The sequence below is a fragment of the Penicillium maclennaniae genome, assembly GCF_028827695.1.
Source record: "Penicillium maclennaniae strain IBT 15551 chromosome Unknown utg000003l:1.0-5670915.0:1.0-5674809.0, whole genome shotgun sequence".
In the NCBI taxonomy this organism is placed as follows: Eukaryota; Fungi; Ascomycota; class Eurotiomycetes; order Eurotiales; family Aspergillaceae; genus Penicillium; species Penicillium maclennaniae.
The window spans coordinates 5,387,540-5,404,545 of record NW_026623215.1 but is presented as its reverse complement, the minus strand read 5'-3'; the positions used below and the strand labels follow the sequence as shown (position 1 = coordinate 5,404,545).

General features: G+C 43.4%; 7 protein-coding genes across 7 annotated transcripts; 2 read left to right on the top strand and 5 right to left on the bottom strand.

Annotated features, from left to right (window-relative positions):
* Positions 1-328: 328 nt before the first annotated feature.
* Positions 329-1,516, bottom strand: N7477_004118 (transposable element tc3 transposase; the record flags this gene model as incomplete). The annotated part of the gene is made up of 3 exons (XM_056965781.1): positions 329-679; positions 710-838; positions 1,319-1,516. Coding segments are annotated over 3 exons (678 nt in total), but the record flags the coding sequence as incomplete, so codon positions are not given.
* Positions 1,517-2,539: 1,023 nt separating this feature from the next.
* Positions 2,540-3,160, top strand: N7477_004117 (uncharacterized protein; the record flags this gene model as incomplete). The annotated part of the gene is made up of 2 exons (XM_056965780.1): positions 2,540-2,769; positions 2,797-3,160. 2 exons carry the CDS (start codon positions 2,540-2,542, stop codon positions 3,158-3,160), a joined length of 594 nt encoding a protein of 197 aa, XP_056825733.1.
* Positions 3,161-3,776: 616 nt separating this feature from the next.
* N7477_004116 (uncharacterized protein) lies at positions 3,777-5,741 on the bottom strand (the record flags this gene model as incomplete). The annotated part of the gene is made up of 2 exons (XM_056965779.1): positions 3,777-4,487; positions 5,046-5,741. 2 exons carry the CDS (start codon positions 5,739-5,741, stop codon positions 3,777-3,779), a joined length of 1,407 nt encoding a protein of 468 aa, XP_056825732.1.
* A 1,552-nt stretch (positions 5,742-7,293) lies between these two features.
* Positions 7,294-7,911, top strand: N7477_004115 (uncharacterized protein; the record flags this gene model as incomplete). The annotated part of the gene is made up of 1 exon (XM_056965778.1): positions 7,294-7,911. One exon carries the CDS (start codon positions 7,294-7,296, stop codon positions 7,909-7,911), a length of 618 nt encoding a protein of 205 aa, XP_056825731.1.
* Positions 7,912-9,856: 1,945 nt separating this feature from the next.
* On the bottom strand, positions 9,857-10,676 carry N7477_004114 (uncharacterized protein; the record flags this gene model as incomplete). The annotated part of the gene is made up of 2 exons (XM_056965777.1): positions 9,857-10,595; positions 10,657-10,676. The coding sequence occupies 2 exons, from the start codon at positions 10,674-10,676 to the stop codon at positions 9,857-9,859; spliced, it is 759 nt and encodes a 252-aa protein (XP_056825730.1).
* Positions 10,677-12,155: 1,479 nt separating this feature from the next.
* N7477_004113 (uncharacterized protein) lies at positions 12,156-12,374 on the bottom strand (the record flags this gene model as incomplete). The annotated part of the gene is made up of 1 exon (XM_056965776.1): positions 12,156-12,374. One exon carries the CDS (start codon positions 12,372-12,374, stop codon positions 12,156-12,158), a length of 219 nt encoding a protein of 72 aa, XP_056825729.1.
* A 1,400-nt stretch (positions 12,375-13,774) lies between these two features.
* N7477_004112 (uncharacterized protein) lies at positions 13,775-13,909 on the bottom strand (the record flags this gene model as incomplete). The annotated part of the gene is made up of 1 exon (XM_056965775.1): positions 13,775-13,909. One exon carries the CDS (start codon positions 13,907-13,909, stop codon positions 13,775-13,777), a length of 135 nt encoding a protein of 44 aa, XP_056825728.1.
* Between the last annotated feature and the right edge of the window lie 3,097 nt (positions 13,910-17,006).

Below are 17,006 nucleotides of genomic sequence, written 5' to 3'. Positions count from 1 at the left end.
CCGTCGTGCATATAGGCTGGACTTCATAATTGGTATATACTGCCCATTCAGACTAGGCAAGTGAGCAGCGAGGAAAATCGAACTATGTTGGCCGTTGTGGTTAAGCTTAGCGCAGTATTCCCGGATTAATGTACGTGCTGAGCTAACTAGTACGTTTTGAGGCCAGGACAGCTTAGTCATCTGTGATAATTTTTATCATCAGGTGATCTTACTGAAAGAGGGGTAGTGGAATTCTTGAACCAGACGTTGAGTTGGTGTGGACATAACCACACCGGAGCCAAGAAGAACTGTACGTGAGTTCCTCGTGTTTTTCTTTTAAACATTTGATTCATATCTGGGGTTTCCGTCCCTCAATTGTAAGAAGATCTCGATGCGAAGGCGCACCATCTTGCATAACAATAAGATGCTTATTGTTATCACGAGCCATCGTAACTATACCATGAATCAGCGGCACAATCCGCTCTGTATATCGAGCACTAGTAATAGTGCCCCATTCCTTCTCCCAAAAAAGACAAGGGCCTTTCTCATTACCATAGAACGACCCCCAGAACATCCAGCCTGGTGCACGAGAGATACGCTCTCGTACATAGGTATCATCGAATTCTTCGCCAGACCGACGCGTCACATAGATCCGTCGATGATAGATCGATATGACCCAGGTTTCATCGGTCCATAATACCTTTTCCCATTACTCACGGGTCCAATTAACGTGCTCCAATGCCCAAGTCAGACGAAGGGCTCGTGTACGGTCAGATAAAGGTGGCTTTCGAAGGGCCTTACATCGGTGATATCCACGTCTAGCTAGGGCTCTTCGTAAAGTATTCTTAGAGACCGGAAGCTGTAGACGATGAATAAGCTCTTCAAACCCCATAACGTAATTCCCAGTCGAGCGGGCCACCCCAAAGCACCATACTAAAATGCGATTTTTTAGGTGTTCATATATCAACAGCGAGATACTAAATTTCCTTTATTTTTAGTATGCTATTATTTCTTAGTATCAAAAATAGTTTAGCATAAGTAGTATATTCTGAAAAGCATTAATTACTTACGTTACCAAAAATACGCTCTGATCGAGCGAGAAAACAATATATAGAAGATTATCACTATGAGAAATATTTCTAAAGCTTATTTAAATACCTACTATAGTCCTAGTATGATATTTTCAACATCGAGATACCATAAGACTAGATAATCAGCCTTAAGCGTTGAAATATGAAGTTGAGAAATCTTGCCTTTAGTATGGTGTTCTGGGGTGGCCCGCTCGACTGGGAATTACGTTACGTCGCGTCTCTTTTGATTAAGTAATAAACTCAATAACTTCATCGAGCTTATCTTCCGAGAGCTTGCGTCGTTGGCCTCGGGGTTTACGAGGGGTTGGCCTCTCATCGGTACAGGCCTTTTGAACCTGGCGCTGCGTAATACCTAACTGCGACGCAATCTGGGCATAGGTATAATGCTGATCGCGTAGGGTACTTGCTGCAATACGCGTATCACGAGAGGCTCTAGCAGAATGAGGCCTAGGGGGTCTGAGGTGGCTGGTTTAGGCTACGCTGGGGTATCTGCTGAGAGTCCATCACGCGTAGGTAGACGGGTAGGGTAGTGGGTAAGTAAGTTGGTTACACTTCGTAGGGAGGGTAGAAGATAGTAGAAGGGGAGACATGAAATGGTAAGGTATTAGACTAATCTATATTAGGAAGGCGGTTATAGCTTGCTTTAGTCATCAACAACGGATGGAAGTACCACGCTAACATTGTTAATGGCCCCGACCACAGTAGTTAGTTATTCGGTGGTGCATGCTCAGACAAGACAACCTGCGGACCTGGACCGGAATGAGGAGACACTCGATTGGCTCATTGCCTGCTGAAGTGGGTCACGTTCGAGAGTGATGTGAGTCATTACGCAGTGGCCTCCTATTCGTTCGTTGTTGCGGACACTAATTGTGGCTGAAGTCTGCGCTAGGGGCGGGCCGCAGCGAAACCTCTTCCCTGTAAGCTATGTAAGAGTGCTTCTTTCTCCACCTACTCTATCTTTGAAATATGTAGCATTCCCACGCAACGTTTGAAAGCGTTGTTCTACGGTCATATTAACCACAATGCCTTATATCTTGTGAGTAGCAATGTGCCTTTATGATCATGTCTTTTCAGCTAATTTAATCTCCTCAATTTACCAACAGGTTGAATGCTACGAAAGCGTTCCGCCTGAAAATGTCAATCGGTACGCCTTCCAATGCAGCAGGTTCTAAAATTACGAACTGATTATCTACTTTGCAGGATCAAATAATTCGTCAGACGCAATAGAGGCGAGATTCTGGAGGACCTTGAGAGTCTGAATGGATTTTCGTAGGCGCAAAGTTCTTTTTTTCCCCTGGAGCAAAAGCGCCTCTTTCGACACCTAGGCCTCGAAACTACCAAGTCGACAACCATCAGATGCCGTGCCGTCATTATTTTTCATCGAGACTGCCCCAAGCTCTACACGTGGTGCGAAATGCCGTCTTCCAGATTGTGATCGAATGATCTAATCGGGTGACCTACGCCTTGCCATGTATCCGGGAATGGACCAGGGATGGTGGGGAAATATATTGCATGTACGCAAACCCTTCTCCTCAGCTATCCTCTCGTTTCTGATAGACGATCTACCGAGAAATATCGGAAAGCCCTTTCGATGGCAAAGTTTCTGCTTAAAATTGAAAAGAGATGGAACACCAATGACTCAGAATCACTATTTGAATAGCAATTTGCAAAAATGGTCAGAATCAACGGCCTCCTATTAGTTATGAGTGGCTAATTTCCATTTCAGTCGCCAGGAACGGATCTCGTCTGAAGTCAAGGAGTTATCGTTTTCCGTCAAATACGACGACTCTTCAAAAGGAGAATGTGTGAGAGTTTCTGATCTCACTCGAACTCACCACATGAGTAATTTACAACAGACTGTGCAAGATATCCACGATATCTTGAAATCATACTACAAAGTTGCCCGAAAAAGGTTCATTGACAATATGTGTATGCAAGCGGCAGATTACTATTTGGTCACTGGACCTGCCGCGCCGATGAAACTATTCTCTCCTTCATGGGTCTACAACCTCTCACACGAACAACTGGAGCAAATCGCCGGGAGGAAGCAGCTGTCCGAAGGAAGCGTCGTCAGTTGCAGAAACAGGTGAAGGAGCTTGAGACTGGCAGAAAAATTTTACTCTAGCTTGTAAAAACAATTGTATCTCCGGAGCTGCGCAAAGGCAATTTCCTTTCAAAGTGATCTTTCTTACGTTCGAGATCTTCGAGGTAGCTAATGAGACTGGAAGATTGACATTGAACCGCTTTTGCATCTTAATTCAAGAAAAAACAATGAAAGACGGAACACTAAAGACGCGGCAAGGACATACAATTCTCGAAATCAGCCCTCAAAACTGCGGTGTTACTAAGCAGCATCCAGAAATTCCTCTTCAGAATCCAACGAATCCGAATACACAATCCGGCAAAGATTTCTCAACCTCGGCATCCTTTCGATCCTTTGATTTGACTTGCTGAACGAGGATTTCCAGACCTTCGCCAATACCCCTTGAACATTCCAAGTCCTCTCTAATCATAGCTTCCTTCGCGTTTTTTTCCCCAAACATCCAATTCACTCCTTTTCTTTTGTATCTCCTTGAGTTATGCAAGCAATCTCTTTTCCAAGAGATCTTTGTTGCGCTTGAGTTCTTCAATCGCGGATCGCAGCTCCCTTCGAAGACTCTCGACCTTTTCTGATCGAGTCGGATCTTCCAAGGCTTCCAGGAAAACCTATGCGTTCTCGGCAAGCCGCTCAACACCAATTGCAGTTTTTCGAAGCCGGTGCACGGCAGAATGTCGAAGTTCTCGAAGGAGGCCAATAAATTCGTTCAGGGGGTTTTTTAGATTGTTTATCGGCGGGTTAGACTGGCAAGAGAGTATCTTGGTCCATTCGGTAAGTTCGACCGCCTCGGGACAGTCCCATCCATTCGTTGCCAAGAGTTGAGGGAAATGTTGCTGAGCAAACTCGAAGCAACTATCTTCAAGCAATTCCTGTATAGTCGTCAAAATGTCATGCTGACACCGATAGTGAATGTAAACCGGATAGAGCGATCGAACGGCTATAGGTGTGTCTGTATCCTGCTCTAGAGATTTCGCGGAAGTGAACTGGCTATCACCAAACGTCCGTTCGCCTTTGAGTTCAGTGTGAGAAATGAGTGCAGTGTCTTTTGAGGCCTCCCTATCAGATATCTCTCTCACAGTGTTGGCCTCATCTCTCGCTGCCTCTGCCTCTGAAGCTTCTCTCTCAGCACTCTGGGTAGGCGAGACATCGAATAACTCCGGAAATCGATTTTTAGCCTTCAATGTCGAATCAAAAACTTCGCCCTCCAGAAGCTTCTTGGCCACGGTGCTGGTCCGATTGATATCATATTCTCGTAGAATATCGGTGAGAGCAATTTGGTTTTGTCTAATTATCCCTTTGACAGTCTTCAGTTTTCTCACCTGAGAGTTAGCGCCACGGAAGATATGTTGACAGACCAAATATATGAGCCTCTCATCCGGATCGCTCGGCAGCACTTTTTCAATCTGATGATTGCCTTCAAGTCACCTCAATCTACCTCAATCTTAGAATACTGGTGTACTAGGATTCCATACTGTGTCTTTACGCAAACGGATGCCAGCAGCGTTAAGAATCTGCAGTTAGAACCACCTTTAGCATGATATTTCCGGCTACTAAACGCCTAATCGAAACCGACATGGATGTTCAAATTCCAGTCAGACGATAGGGCCTCGGAATTCAGGAATGTATTCAACAGCTCACCCGGAGAGTGAGAGGCACATTCCATTGATGTAACATCGGGCATTCCGTATTCAACGATATTGGCACAAGAGTAGTCTTCACATCTATCACCGGAACTACGAGAGAAGAAACATTGGTCGAATTGATATCAGTAAGTGAAATTGCAACGATCACACATGGCAGAATCGGCTAGCCATCTTCGTCTTCCAACTGAACGTATTACCGATAGCAAATCATCTAACCTAGCCCATTCTAATTACCCGGCTGACTTGGTCCTCTACCTCAATAGTTCCGGAAAAAATCAAAGGGTTAGATGCATGCAGAGCATACCCTGAATGAAGTATTTTCGACGTATTGGCCACCAAGACGGTCGGGAAAGTCAGTATCGGCGCTCTTGGTCTTGACTCGCTCGATTCTGCCGGAATGGAGATACCTTCATCAATTTCAAAGGCAGGAGAGTCCACAGAGGTCTTATCATTAAGAAATGCGATTATCCGTTGAGGGCTTCTTTGTGTCAGACTCCAGATATCCACAGCATCTTGCAACAAACTCCGTAACTCGTCTTCAAAAGAACGCATGTCACATATGAGCGGTCGTGTCTTGCGGGCGATATCGTCCATGATGCTCACGATTCCGGTTTCCTTGAGCTCCTGTTGTTCTTTGGTGTATACAATTGCTGAAACTGATCTTAGAACAGCCTCCCGTAAAGGCTCCTGCTTTGCTATTACGTCCCAATCTGGAGCGGGGGAAATCGACTTGAACCAACTTGTGTAACTTGGAATGGTTCGGAAGATATTGGCTGAAATTTGGTCCGCGATCAGAGCTTCCAGAGTTGCTATCCGGAGGTACTTTGAAGCTGTACTGTCTGAAATAGGGATTGGTCTCTCGCAACTAATGAATGTTGAGCTAACAAGTTGCCGGAAAACTTTATCCTGGGGTGAGTCAACATAATGCATTTTTAATAGCCAAGAACGCTCACATACCTGGCTTTCCACTGAGGTCGGATTTTCGGAGCCTTCTCCGAGGCAGGATTCTGCAAAAGCATGTACTCTCGTAGCAAGTCTATCGAGTCGAGCGGAGCTTCGAAAGTGTAAGCGATAGTATCTTAGATGAGATGCTCCTCACTTACAAGAGATCACCATCAACTTCAATAAAACCGAGGGCTTGCCATAGTTCTTGATATTTCTCTGTTATTGCCGACAGACTATCATTTTGCGCTCGCAATTCATCCTCCAATGCCCGACAGTTCTGAGCCGACTTCTCAAGTTCTCCGCAACAAATTCCTAGTCGTTTTTTGGTATCTTGAACGAGAATATTCATTTCATGGAGACTAGAGTCGTGCTTTTCTTGAAGAGCAAGATGCCGCTGCTCGAATTTCACGATCATCTCATCGATGACATGATTGAGACTCTTTATTTTCTCTTCAGACCACTTCAGCTTAGTTTTTATTTCAGTATCTTCTTCTAGAACATCTTCCACTTGACTTATCATTTTTGCGTAGGGTCCCATTTCAATGACCGCCGCACGAAGCTTCCTCCATGACTCCAGAAACGTGGTAATTTGCGGTTGGCATGAATCTGGCATTTTTGCTTCCAATATTAGGGAAATAAAAAAAGTTAGACAGGAGGGTCAGTCAATTTGCAGCATGAGGGAATCTTGAGATTACTTATATCTGGTCTCATATCATGAACTAAGGATTACATAGACTTGCAACGAGAATCTCATCAACCCGGTCACTCGAATCACTAGCCATGAAACCTGACGCACTGGCAGTTCGTGAAAACAGGAAGTACAGTGCAGCTGCACCCGCCACAGATGTCCCATTTCAGAGGCGTACACTTAAATTACGTCTTGAGCGCGCATGCATGGCGCAGAGTATTATATGCGTTCGGAGGGCTACTCTTATCCAATGAAACCCAGCCGCTATTTGATGTCGAGCAGGGGCAAGATGTTCAAATTATGGTTCACCTAGCAGACCAAGCCCTTTTTGAAACATACCCTTGCCAGCCTGCATGAGTCTCATGCCAGCCATTGTTAACAAAAGGGACAAAAAGATCTATCATAAGGCTCAATTAGAATCTGGTTGATGGAATTAATTCATAGATAGTGATCAATCACTGCATCTTTAAAACATGCATTGCGTGGTCTTGATGTGTCTCAATAGTCGCAGCGGTAACGGAACATGAAGGATTTGAAAACCCTGCCTTCGATATGCGCACGGACCATAAATTCGACTTGCCAGCCATACCTGAACATGGCTGCATGGCTTGGCCGCTATGTGCATATAAAATTGGCAAAGCGCTAGGCTCGAAGCTAGACACCTGGTGGGAATGCTAGGCGCTGGTCTTTACGCGGGTAGGGCGGATGCTCTAAACATGCTGATTTGATAATAAAGTGAGGCAACCACCACGCGTGATTCCAAGCATAATTTGATTCAGGGCTATAATGCGGGGTGACCGTGGCATGAATTGATTGGTTTTTTGAGTGGTTCATACGTGGGGGCCAAGTATGGGTGCTGTTGAGCCTCAACCCCGCATTGCAAGGTATTTGAGCCGTCATTCTAAACTGGAGGATGGAGTCAGAACTAAGGCTTCACGCTCTGTGATAATGGAAGCTATCGGGACGGTAGCCTCGGTATTTGCGATTTACAATCAACTAGAACAATGCGGAAAACTTCTACACCAATTAAAACACAACTTCCGAGTCGCCAAGCAAGAGGTTAATCTTCTCGCAGATGAGGTGTCCGCTTGCCAGAGCCTTTTTGGAATCTTTAGGCATATCAGTCATCCGCTAGAAAACCGCGTGATGCAGTTGGCTCGCACACAGAGCTTAGAGAAAATCCCCAATTCTCAAGCAACTTTCGCCTTTGGCCAGATTAACGAGATTGTGTTGAAGCTTGAGCCATTGAAGAAAGATACTAATGCTAGTGGTTTTGACAAATTTATTGCAAAGCTCCGATGGCATTTGACAAAAGACGAAGTCCAGGTTCCGCTTATCATGCTGAGTAGTGTGAAAATAAGTTTGACAGCCTTAACATGTCTCTTGGTTCTTGATTGCTCTGTAGCAGACCTGAGGAGGCCGTCCCTCCCAGAGAGCGACAAGGAACTGATTATTTTACAAACGTAAGCATACATATCCGCCTTGATACTTCATGTTCAAACACCTAATGATGTGTATCGACTTCAAGAAAACACTTGAGAAGAATGATCAACCGCCAGGAGCGATTTCTGCGCCGGTTAGAAAAGAAGTTAAACAGATATATGAATGCCAACTCCGAACCGACATGGGTAATAAACACAAACTATATGGCTGTCATTATACAAGAAATAAAAAAGACACCCATTGCCGAAGCAGAATCTTTGATCAGGGAGAATATTTCCAATCTTTCTGCCCGCGTCCCTCCACCGGAAGAAACTTCCCTATCGTCGAGAATAGGTATTCCACAACCGCTACCGAGACCAAGGAGCGTTTCTGGTTCTTTGGACAGATCCCCATATCTGTCTCAAACTGAAATAGCGCGACAAGCGGGGCCAGTGGTTCTCAAGAAAAAGGAGCGAGAGACACGGGCTGTGTTCCATGACTATGGCGACGGAAACAGGGAGACTTATGAAGTGGACTCTTCCCCTTCTTTTCGCTCTACTAGGCAGAGTGACGGCTCAACATTGTCTATTTATGGTTATGTACCTGTTCCCCCTTTCAATTTGTCTGATTTGAAATTACGAAAGCGAAGAAAACATGGCGATTGAAAAGATATCTTGCCAGATATTACAAGTCCTCTGGGCATCATTTGTGAGATGCTAGCTGTAAATCCCCTTTCTTGTGCCAATTGTCGCTCAAATCCCCCACATTTAACTTGTTCCATGATCTCTTCTTTGACATTTCACTGCCTATGCACTCCTTTGTGAAGACGCACAAGCACTTCGCTCTCCTAGACATATAACGCAAGGGGAAGCAGGGCCGACTTCATCTACTCAATAATGGCCCCTACCAAATACCACTAAGCTAAACCCATTTCTTTCGGATGCTGATACTGACGGATGGTCAAGTAGCCATTTGTAAGAAGGTCGTCCAAATTATGATAATACACAATTCACTCTTGCTGCTATCAGCATTTCCTCGAGATGATAGGAAGAAAGATTAACATACCTCAAGGGTGATGATCCATGCTTTCCAAGCAGTGCCCATGATGGCAATCATCAGCAAGAAAAATGCCATTGCCGATAAATAGTATGAAACGCGGCGGACTTTTGCTCGACCTTCGGTCATTTGGCCGGCCAACCACCAATACCACAAGGTCACGCCCACATAGTCCACAACAAGGATAAACAAACTACCCAGGTGAACACTGCTTAGGTAAAATGTGCCGCCTAACGTCATTGCAATCATTCCTAGTGTTGATGATAAAGCGAAAAGGCAACAGAGGATGATTGATATGCGCGACGGGGTTAAAAGTCGATGTTGTTGAAACCTTATCCGCAAATACTGTAATGGGTCAGCTGACTTCATATATTGTACGAAGGGACAAGACACACCACCTGTAAAGAAGGAAATATTGGTGTGAGACCAAAGATAATCTGACTCCATATAGGCGCTATTCCGCTCCAGAAGAGGGTGACGAGTACTCCAAAAGAAAGACACAATAGGGCAGAAAGAACCATGTCTACCCTGCAGTACGGCCAAGCCTCTTGATATTGAAAGAGAAGATAAATTCGAGCGGGGCTCATAATCAGAAGTAAAGTCATTAAGCATGACTCAGCAACAGCAGATGAAATCATTGTTAGAATTAATTATAGACAAACACAACATCCTGGAGGGTAATCAGATCATTTATCTACAGGACCATGATGGGACTACAGGGCTGAGAATAAGTAACTTGAAGGGAGCTTGATTCCTTGGATCTACAGGTTAGGACTAGGCTCCCAGGAGCAACTTCCAAAATAAGAACCATGGATTCCGATTGTTCCCAAGCTTCAAAGCTCTCTTTTGGTTCCTGATTCAATGACACTTGCTATTCTTCAAACGTGCTTAGTCCTTAAAGAGCCCCCAGATGACATTTGATCTATTTTCTACTTTATTTCCACATCCAGCGGAAAAAAGCATTTGCCAAAGACGGCATTTTGTCAAGTACAAGTTGAAAATCCATATCCTGCATCAGGATTTCCAAATTCCACATTGCATAGTCTCCCATCAACTTTTTGAGGTCTCCCATACCTTCAAACTTTATGTCCCCTATGCTTTCAAACTCCTCAGAATCAACATTCTCAAAGGTGAATTTGAATAGAGTGACAATATCCCCAGTTCGTTCCTCGCAAAGGGTGAAGTTTGCTAGCAGCCCCAGAAGGCGGTAGAGTGATAGATGGCATAGCGCAGTCCACCCCGTTCTGGAAGCGAAACTATAAATTTCAGCATGGCAAAGAAATACATCCGCATAACTGTATTTAGGGTCGGTGCTTGATTCGTCGTTGGCTCGGTAGTTGGGATTCACCTGACCCAATCGTTCACGTAGGTCGGCACAAACAATAGGGAACTTTCCTGGGTGGAAAAAGTTCCAAGAAAGTCCGGCAGGATCCCATCGTCTCACAGATTCTGTGGCTGATTGATTGCGGATGCCGTCGTAGATCGGAGGGGGGACGGAGTAATCACCAGTATACACAAACTCGCAGCAACGGCCAAAGACTACCTCGTCAAACTCCTCCGCTATAGGAGGTTGAAGAATCTGGACTGGAAAGGAGCTAGCTAACTCCGTATGAATTAAGAACCGCTTTTGGTCCTTGCCAACGAAGACCAGAACAACACCAGACTCCATGAGGCTACGTGAAAATCAGCAGTAAGGATCAGTACAATGTGAGAGATGAGGTCTGTAAAATGTACCTATGATATGTAAGAACCATTTTGGCGAAAGAGGGCCTGGTGTCTGTTTCACCAACCTGGGGATATTTTTGTTTGCCGTTAGAAGGGATCCGAAGTAGAAATTGAAGGATAGAATTGCTTCCTAAATATGAGGGACTTTATTTATTGAGTGAGGGCTTCTGAAGAGAGGAAAGATGAAACCATCCGTCGTGGCAAGTGGTGCATTTATATCAAACCCACCAAGTGCTAACCATTCCAGGGCGAGGGGAGAAAGTAATTCACAAGGGCAGCTGTGGTACTGAGGCCTCAAGATGGAATGGGCTGCGGAACTAACCCCGATACGGATTGGCGCCATAACATCTTGCTCCACCCTAGCCCTCAGCACCAAAGCAGGTAGTACAACGAGAAAGATAGAGAAAGTTCTCTTCTTGCCGCAACATATCATCTGATGCTCAGTCCGTTTGAATCACTTTACCAAAATCATACTGTAACCAATGACAATGATGTTATCTAGACAATCGAAGTCAACACTCTGAAAGAAAGAACCAGTTCTCTCTTCGCCCGAACGTCGAGGATTCAAAATGAGAGTATGGGTGTTGATCTTCCCCCTCCTGCTGTTGCTGCTACAGCTACTTCGGTACATTTGAAACGGCTGTAAGAAAGATAATCAGGTCATCTAATTATTTGAACTGAAGGATCTAATAGATTCTATGCACAAAAACTAACACAGCGAGCCGTTATTTAGAAAATGCGCACCATAAAGGTCCGGTCACAGTCGAGTGAGAATCAATAGCATGGCGTTGAAAGTGCATAACTTCCGGAAATTTTTCATCGCAAACGTTGCAAGCAATGACAGTGCTTGATGCAAGGTTCTGTAGATGCTTTCGTTTGATGTGCTTTGAAACATCTCCATGGGATGAGAATTGTTGCACACGCTTATTGAGATCTAGGCCTTGCTGTCCCACACAAATAAAGCAGAACAAGGGCCGATGGTCTTTTGTGACAGATCGAATAGCATTTTTAAGTGGGCTTGCCGACTTAGCCTGGGCCTTAGTCGCTTCGCTTCCCGGCTTCTGATTATCGACGTAACCGCGCTCGGCCACATTGCTTTCAACCCTTTTGTTCTGTGGCAAACGGCATGTAATACCTTCTTCAAATTGACAGTAAGCGGCGACAGCATCAATAGCTTCAGTACGTCGACACATTTCTTGGTCCAATGTCGGCGATAGCAGAGTTAAAAGACGCTTAATCAACCATTTCTGAGGTTCTGGTAGCTCCTCCGTGTGTCGTAGCTTTATCGTTACTGATTCAGCTAGTTTCGTCTCAGATAGCTGCCGCTATACTTCTAATATAGGCTGCTCTTGATCATATTTTTGCTAAAGCTGCAACAGTAATATGTTCCTTGCCCATTCCCTGGCACTATTGATCTCCTAATTTAGCTTTTGATAGCTTTCGTATATCGGACTTCCCCGGTGCTATGAGAGTGGACGGCTTAGTTATTGGCGAATTATATCGCGACGCTAGATAAGGGTAGTAATTTCAGGCCATTCATTGACTGAGGAGGCTTGGGCGGTCGTTAATTCTTGTGGGCGATCGGGGTCAATGGTCCGGCTCATTCGACAAGCTGCATGCATAATGTCGTTATCAGGATTTAGACCTCGGATAATGGCAGGAAGGTTCTTGTTAATCCGTCGGTCGAGGTAGTACTTCAAGAAAGTGCGCGTATCGGCGTGGTGCATGATCAGGTTACGAAGTGAGTCACTCACAGCTCCTAAAACAGAGATAGTTAGGCGCCTGAAAATAAACGTCAAGAATTATATAGAAAGACAATTACCGCTATTATCCAACGCCTTACCAGCCCCGTATCGAAGGCTATAAGGACGGGCAACTTATCGAAAGCCAGTAATGGTGCCAATACTCTTAACCTAGGGAAGAAGAGTTGAGTACGGCAAACATTTATAGGCCGAAATCCCGATTCCTTGCAAGCTTCGCTCGGTCTGTCGAAAAATAGGCACGTCCTCCAGAGCTGGATCAAGCAGCAATAGAAGCTCGTTGCAACTATCCCGGATTTGCAAGCGAGGAAGCTGCTCTGCGCTTATCAGGACCTCCTCTCCTTTAACTCTCTTAAAGGCACGATCCGCAAAAAGGAGCCCTAGCAAGAAGACATAGGGACTGAGAACAAGCGACGGATCAAATATAATCTCCGGCAGGATATATGTATTTCTGTTTCACAGTTAGCGAATAATAGCTAGAGGTAAGAAAACTCGGCCGAGTTAATAGGCTTACTCGTCCTTCGCGCCAAGGAATCCCTTTATGTATTCAAATTTGAATTCGATCAAGATTCTGTGAGGGCCACCCTAGGGATCTCGGAGTAGACTGACTCGGATATAACGATACCTCAGGCTCAGCACTACCCAGGGCGGTTGGCTGTGAGCCCAGCTAATTATAAGAAAAGGCATAGCTCAATACGATGCCGACCATATCCAAACTTTTTCTTCGTAGTGCTAATGGCCGTTTCCACGACCATAGTTAGGTCTTCCACAAATATAGTGGACTTTTCGCGGCCTTTCCAAGACAATTTATGTTTCCGAGCTAACTTACGGATCACCTTTGACATCAATCAGAACTATACATAACAGAGCAAGAGAAGCCCTGGAGGCTGACGGTCAATTTCCTTTCTTACCCGGCGCATTTGACGATTTATCTGGTTCCCGATCTTTTCTGAGGTTGCTCTTTCGAAGACCAGCCGAAAAACCTTCCAGAATGTCTCCAGTGAGCTTTTTCGTTTGATTCCAGGCAACCGTCTTCCATTTTTGCCCCGTCGCAAATTCAACGCCCAGTCAAGAAATGTATGCAGGATAGCGATAGATAACTTCTGGAATTCTTATTTAGGAGCCTTATGGAGACATACGCAAAATCTAACAAAGCTTAGATAATGATAAAAGAAGAAAAGAGCTCTACGGATATAGGACGTACTGTTTCCAACGAGCCTCGACCTGGTCAAGAAGGGCAGTGGTGCCTTTGCTATAATCTTCCTGTGTATACACCGACTCATCAAACTCTGCGAGTTACTGTAGATAATAGTCGGGGAGTGTTCATTGTCTGCAAAAAGTTGCGCAACATCACTAGGATCTTTGAGCTAATCCTCATCGAAATCAGGCTCTGTCGGATCGGTGTCATACTGCTCATCGTTACTGTCGTCGGAGCTATCTTCCCCGATCTGTGAATTATCGTCATACGACTCTGACCACGCCTGTCGTCGAGAACGGGCCATGTTGCGGTGGAATGGAGAGAACTATTGAGGTGCGAGTGGAAGGCAAACGTGGTTGGTAGCCAGCGTGGGTAATAACGGAAGCCAGGAAATCAACATTCATTTAAATAACCCCTTCTCGGAAACCACAGCTCTTGGCCGGAATGGAAATTCTCTCTGGGGAGTAGATGTGGGAATCAGGCTTGACCATCTCGTGCGGTCCCTGAGGCCGCAGGCTGCGGACGGGGCTGGTGTGAGTGGAGACGAGGGCGTAGGGGCGGCAGCCTCCGTAGACACTTAGGCCTTTCGCCTTCGGGGGAGGGGATGGAGGCCATAGCCCCAGGGGGCCCAAATGGGGGGTCAGATGGGTGGGCGTGGGCGGATGTCGTGGTGCGTCGTGGGAAGGTTGGCAGATTGACGGCTTAAAACGGCCTCACTTACGGCCATTTCGGGCAGTCCTTCTGCCGTCTGCTAGTTTATTAGAGTACTATTCCTTTATAAATTATCGGATATAGAGACTAAATCTTCTATAGAATCTAAATAATCCTTATAATATATTTAACCCTATAATATAACTATTACTATTTCTCTCTCTAAATAATTCTATTATAGTGGCTTCCTTAGAGATAAGCGATATTAGCTTAGTATATAGTCTTACTATATCTAAAGCGTAATTTAGTATATCTTAATTAAGAGGTAATTAATTTTTATTAAATTCTCAAGACTTATATTATAGAATAGTATCTCTTAGTAAATTCTGATAGATTAGACTCTTATTAATAAAAAGGCTAAATTAATATAAAGGATTACTAATCTTAAGCGAAAATAAAGGATTTAGGCTCTATAAAAGAGGAGAGAAAAGCTACTTAGTAATATTTAGTAGGTAGTTTAGGAGTTCTTTTAATTATATATATTTAGTATAAGCTTACTTTATTTCTATTATTTTTTTTCTATATATTAAAGATTATAGTATTTAAAATTAAAAATATACTAAAGAAGAATAAAAGCTATATTTAATTAGCCTAAGCTAATTACTATAAAGGAGTAATAGACCTCATAGTTATAAGAGGACTATCTTTATAATTATTAGAAAAGAAAGGGTTAGTTAAGTCTTCTCCCTAAACCCTAATTAATGTGACGCATAACTGTCTTATCGCCTAAGGAAGGCCTGAGGGGGAACGTGGTCTGGAAGGAGGCGTAGGTCTAACCCGATTAGGTTTAGAAGTGGTTTTGTTTCGTAGTTGCTCGTTTCTCTTTTCTCTCTTCTTCTTCTTCTCTAATTTAGTTACTTCTATTAATAATATACGATTTCTTCTTTGTCTTAGTCGGTAATATATAACTAAACTCTTCTTTTCTCTTTCTTATCGCCTTTAGGTATAGTCTAGATATTAGATATCTCGCTATCGTTATCTTGCCCCACTAATAATACCCTTAGATAAATTAGAACTAAATAAATAAACCCTAAACCGAACCTTTACTAAACACTATAATAAAATAATATTATAGTTAAAGGAACTAATACCTATACGAAGTCTAAGTTATATAACTAATATAAGAGATATACCGCGCTAACTAAGAATCTCCTTTTTAAAGAAAAGGAGAATAAGGAAAATATCGAAGAGGAGCTAGCTAAGGAATAGGAGTTACCTAAGTTCTTAATCCTATCTCGGAACCTATTAAGACACCGCGATATAATTAGCTTTAAGGCTAATAACCTAAAGGCTAAAGATCTTATTTATTAGGAGTTTTACTCTAAGGACTAATTCTAAAAGAAAGTCTAAGAGAATATAGATAGCCTATAAAAATAACTAATTATTGGAATATAGACCAATGCTACATAGAAAGATCTATCCTTATATTCAACATATAAGATCAGATATTGAACACGTGACCAGATTTTTCTTCTATCAAAATGATATTTTGACCACTTCCGATTCTGGTCCGCGGCCCTCCCCCGAACGATAGGCGGGACTATTTTCCTTCAGGCATGAATGGTCCGTTCCTTCGGGGGTGCCTTCGGGCATATCTTGCCCGCGGACTTCGACTATGGTCTTTGGACCTCGGTGAACAGACTTCGACCCTCGGTCCCCTCAAGGATAGGTGGACCACTTTCCCTTAGGGATAAAATAGTCCACCTTTGGGCATGCATAACCTGATACTGCGGGGAAGCTTTCGGGGTGGCTTAAACCGTCGATCCTTGACATCATTCTTTTGGCTTTTCTTCGGTTCCCTTCTTTGCCACCTTTATTATGTTGCTGCCTAGTATTTGTATGTCATTCTAGACGTCATTTCTAGGCTATTTTAGCCTATAAATATGTCCTTCTTTTCTAGCAGAAAGAATCAAGTCAGTTCTACTTTCCAAAAGTCATCTCTACCTTCTTCCTTTGAACCTCAGGACTGTGGTTCTGCCTTCGTTTAGGCTATATCTGCTTATAGTCTATCCTACGACCTTTGACCTTTCACCTTTGTCTGGCACCGACTGACCTGGCCGGACTAAGGTTGATCCCACGGACTTAAGGGGCCACGATCTGCTTCGTGGTAGCTTTCCCCTTATATCCCAACACTAATTTAGCGCGAAGCTTATTAGACCTAATAAGACTTATAGACCTTTAGCGATATATATTTAGTAAAACTTCTGGGGGCTAATATTAGGTAACTTAAAGTTATTTTTATTAACCTGACCTAAGAGCGAGATAAGACTACTACTTACTATAATCTTATAGTTAATAAATTAAATAACTTTACTTTTTAGATCCTTTAATTCTTAGTACCGAGCCCTTAGAACCCTTTAAATTATTAAGACCCCTAAGTCCTTAAAATCTATAGTTATCTATTAGCTAAAATACCTAATATATCTATATTAGATAATAGTAAGATAATTTATTTTAATACCTAGGCTATAATAATTAAATATAAGCTAGCTACGAACACTAATTATTATCTTATTACCGAATGTTATATAATCTATATTATAAGCTATTATAAAGGGAAGGTACTTCTTTATATTTACTCTTACCTAAAGGAAGATATCTCGAACCCTTATTAGGACACCCTAAATATTATAGAGTACCTAAAGAGTATTTTTTAGAACCTAAACGATATTATTAAGGCTTACTAAGAA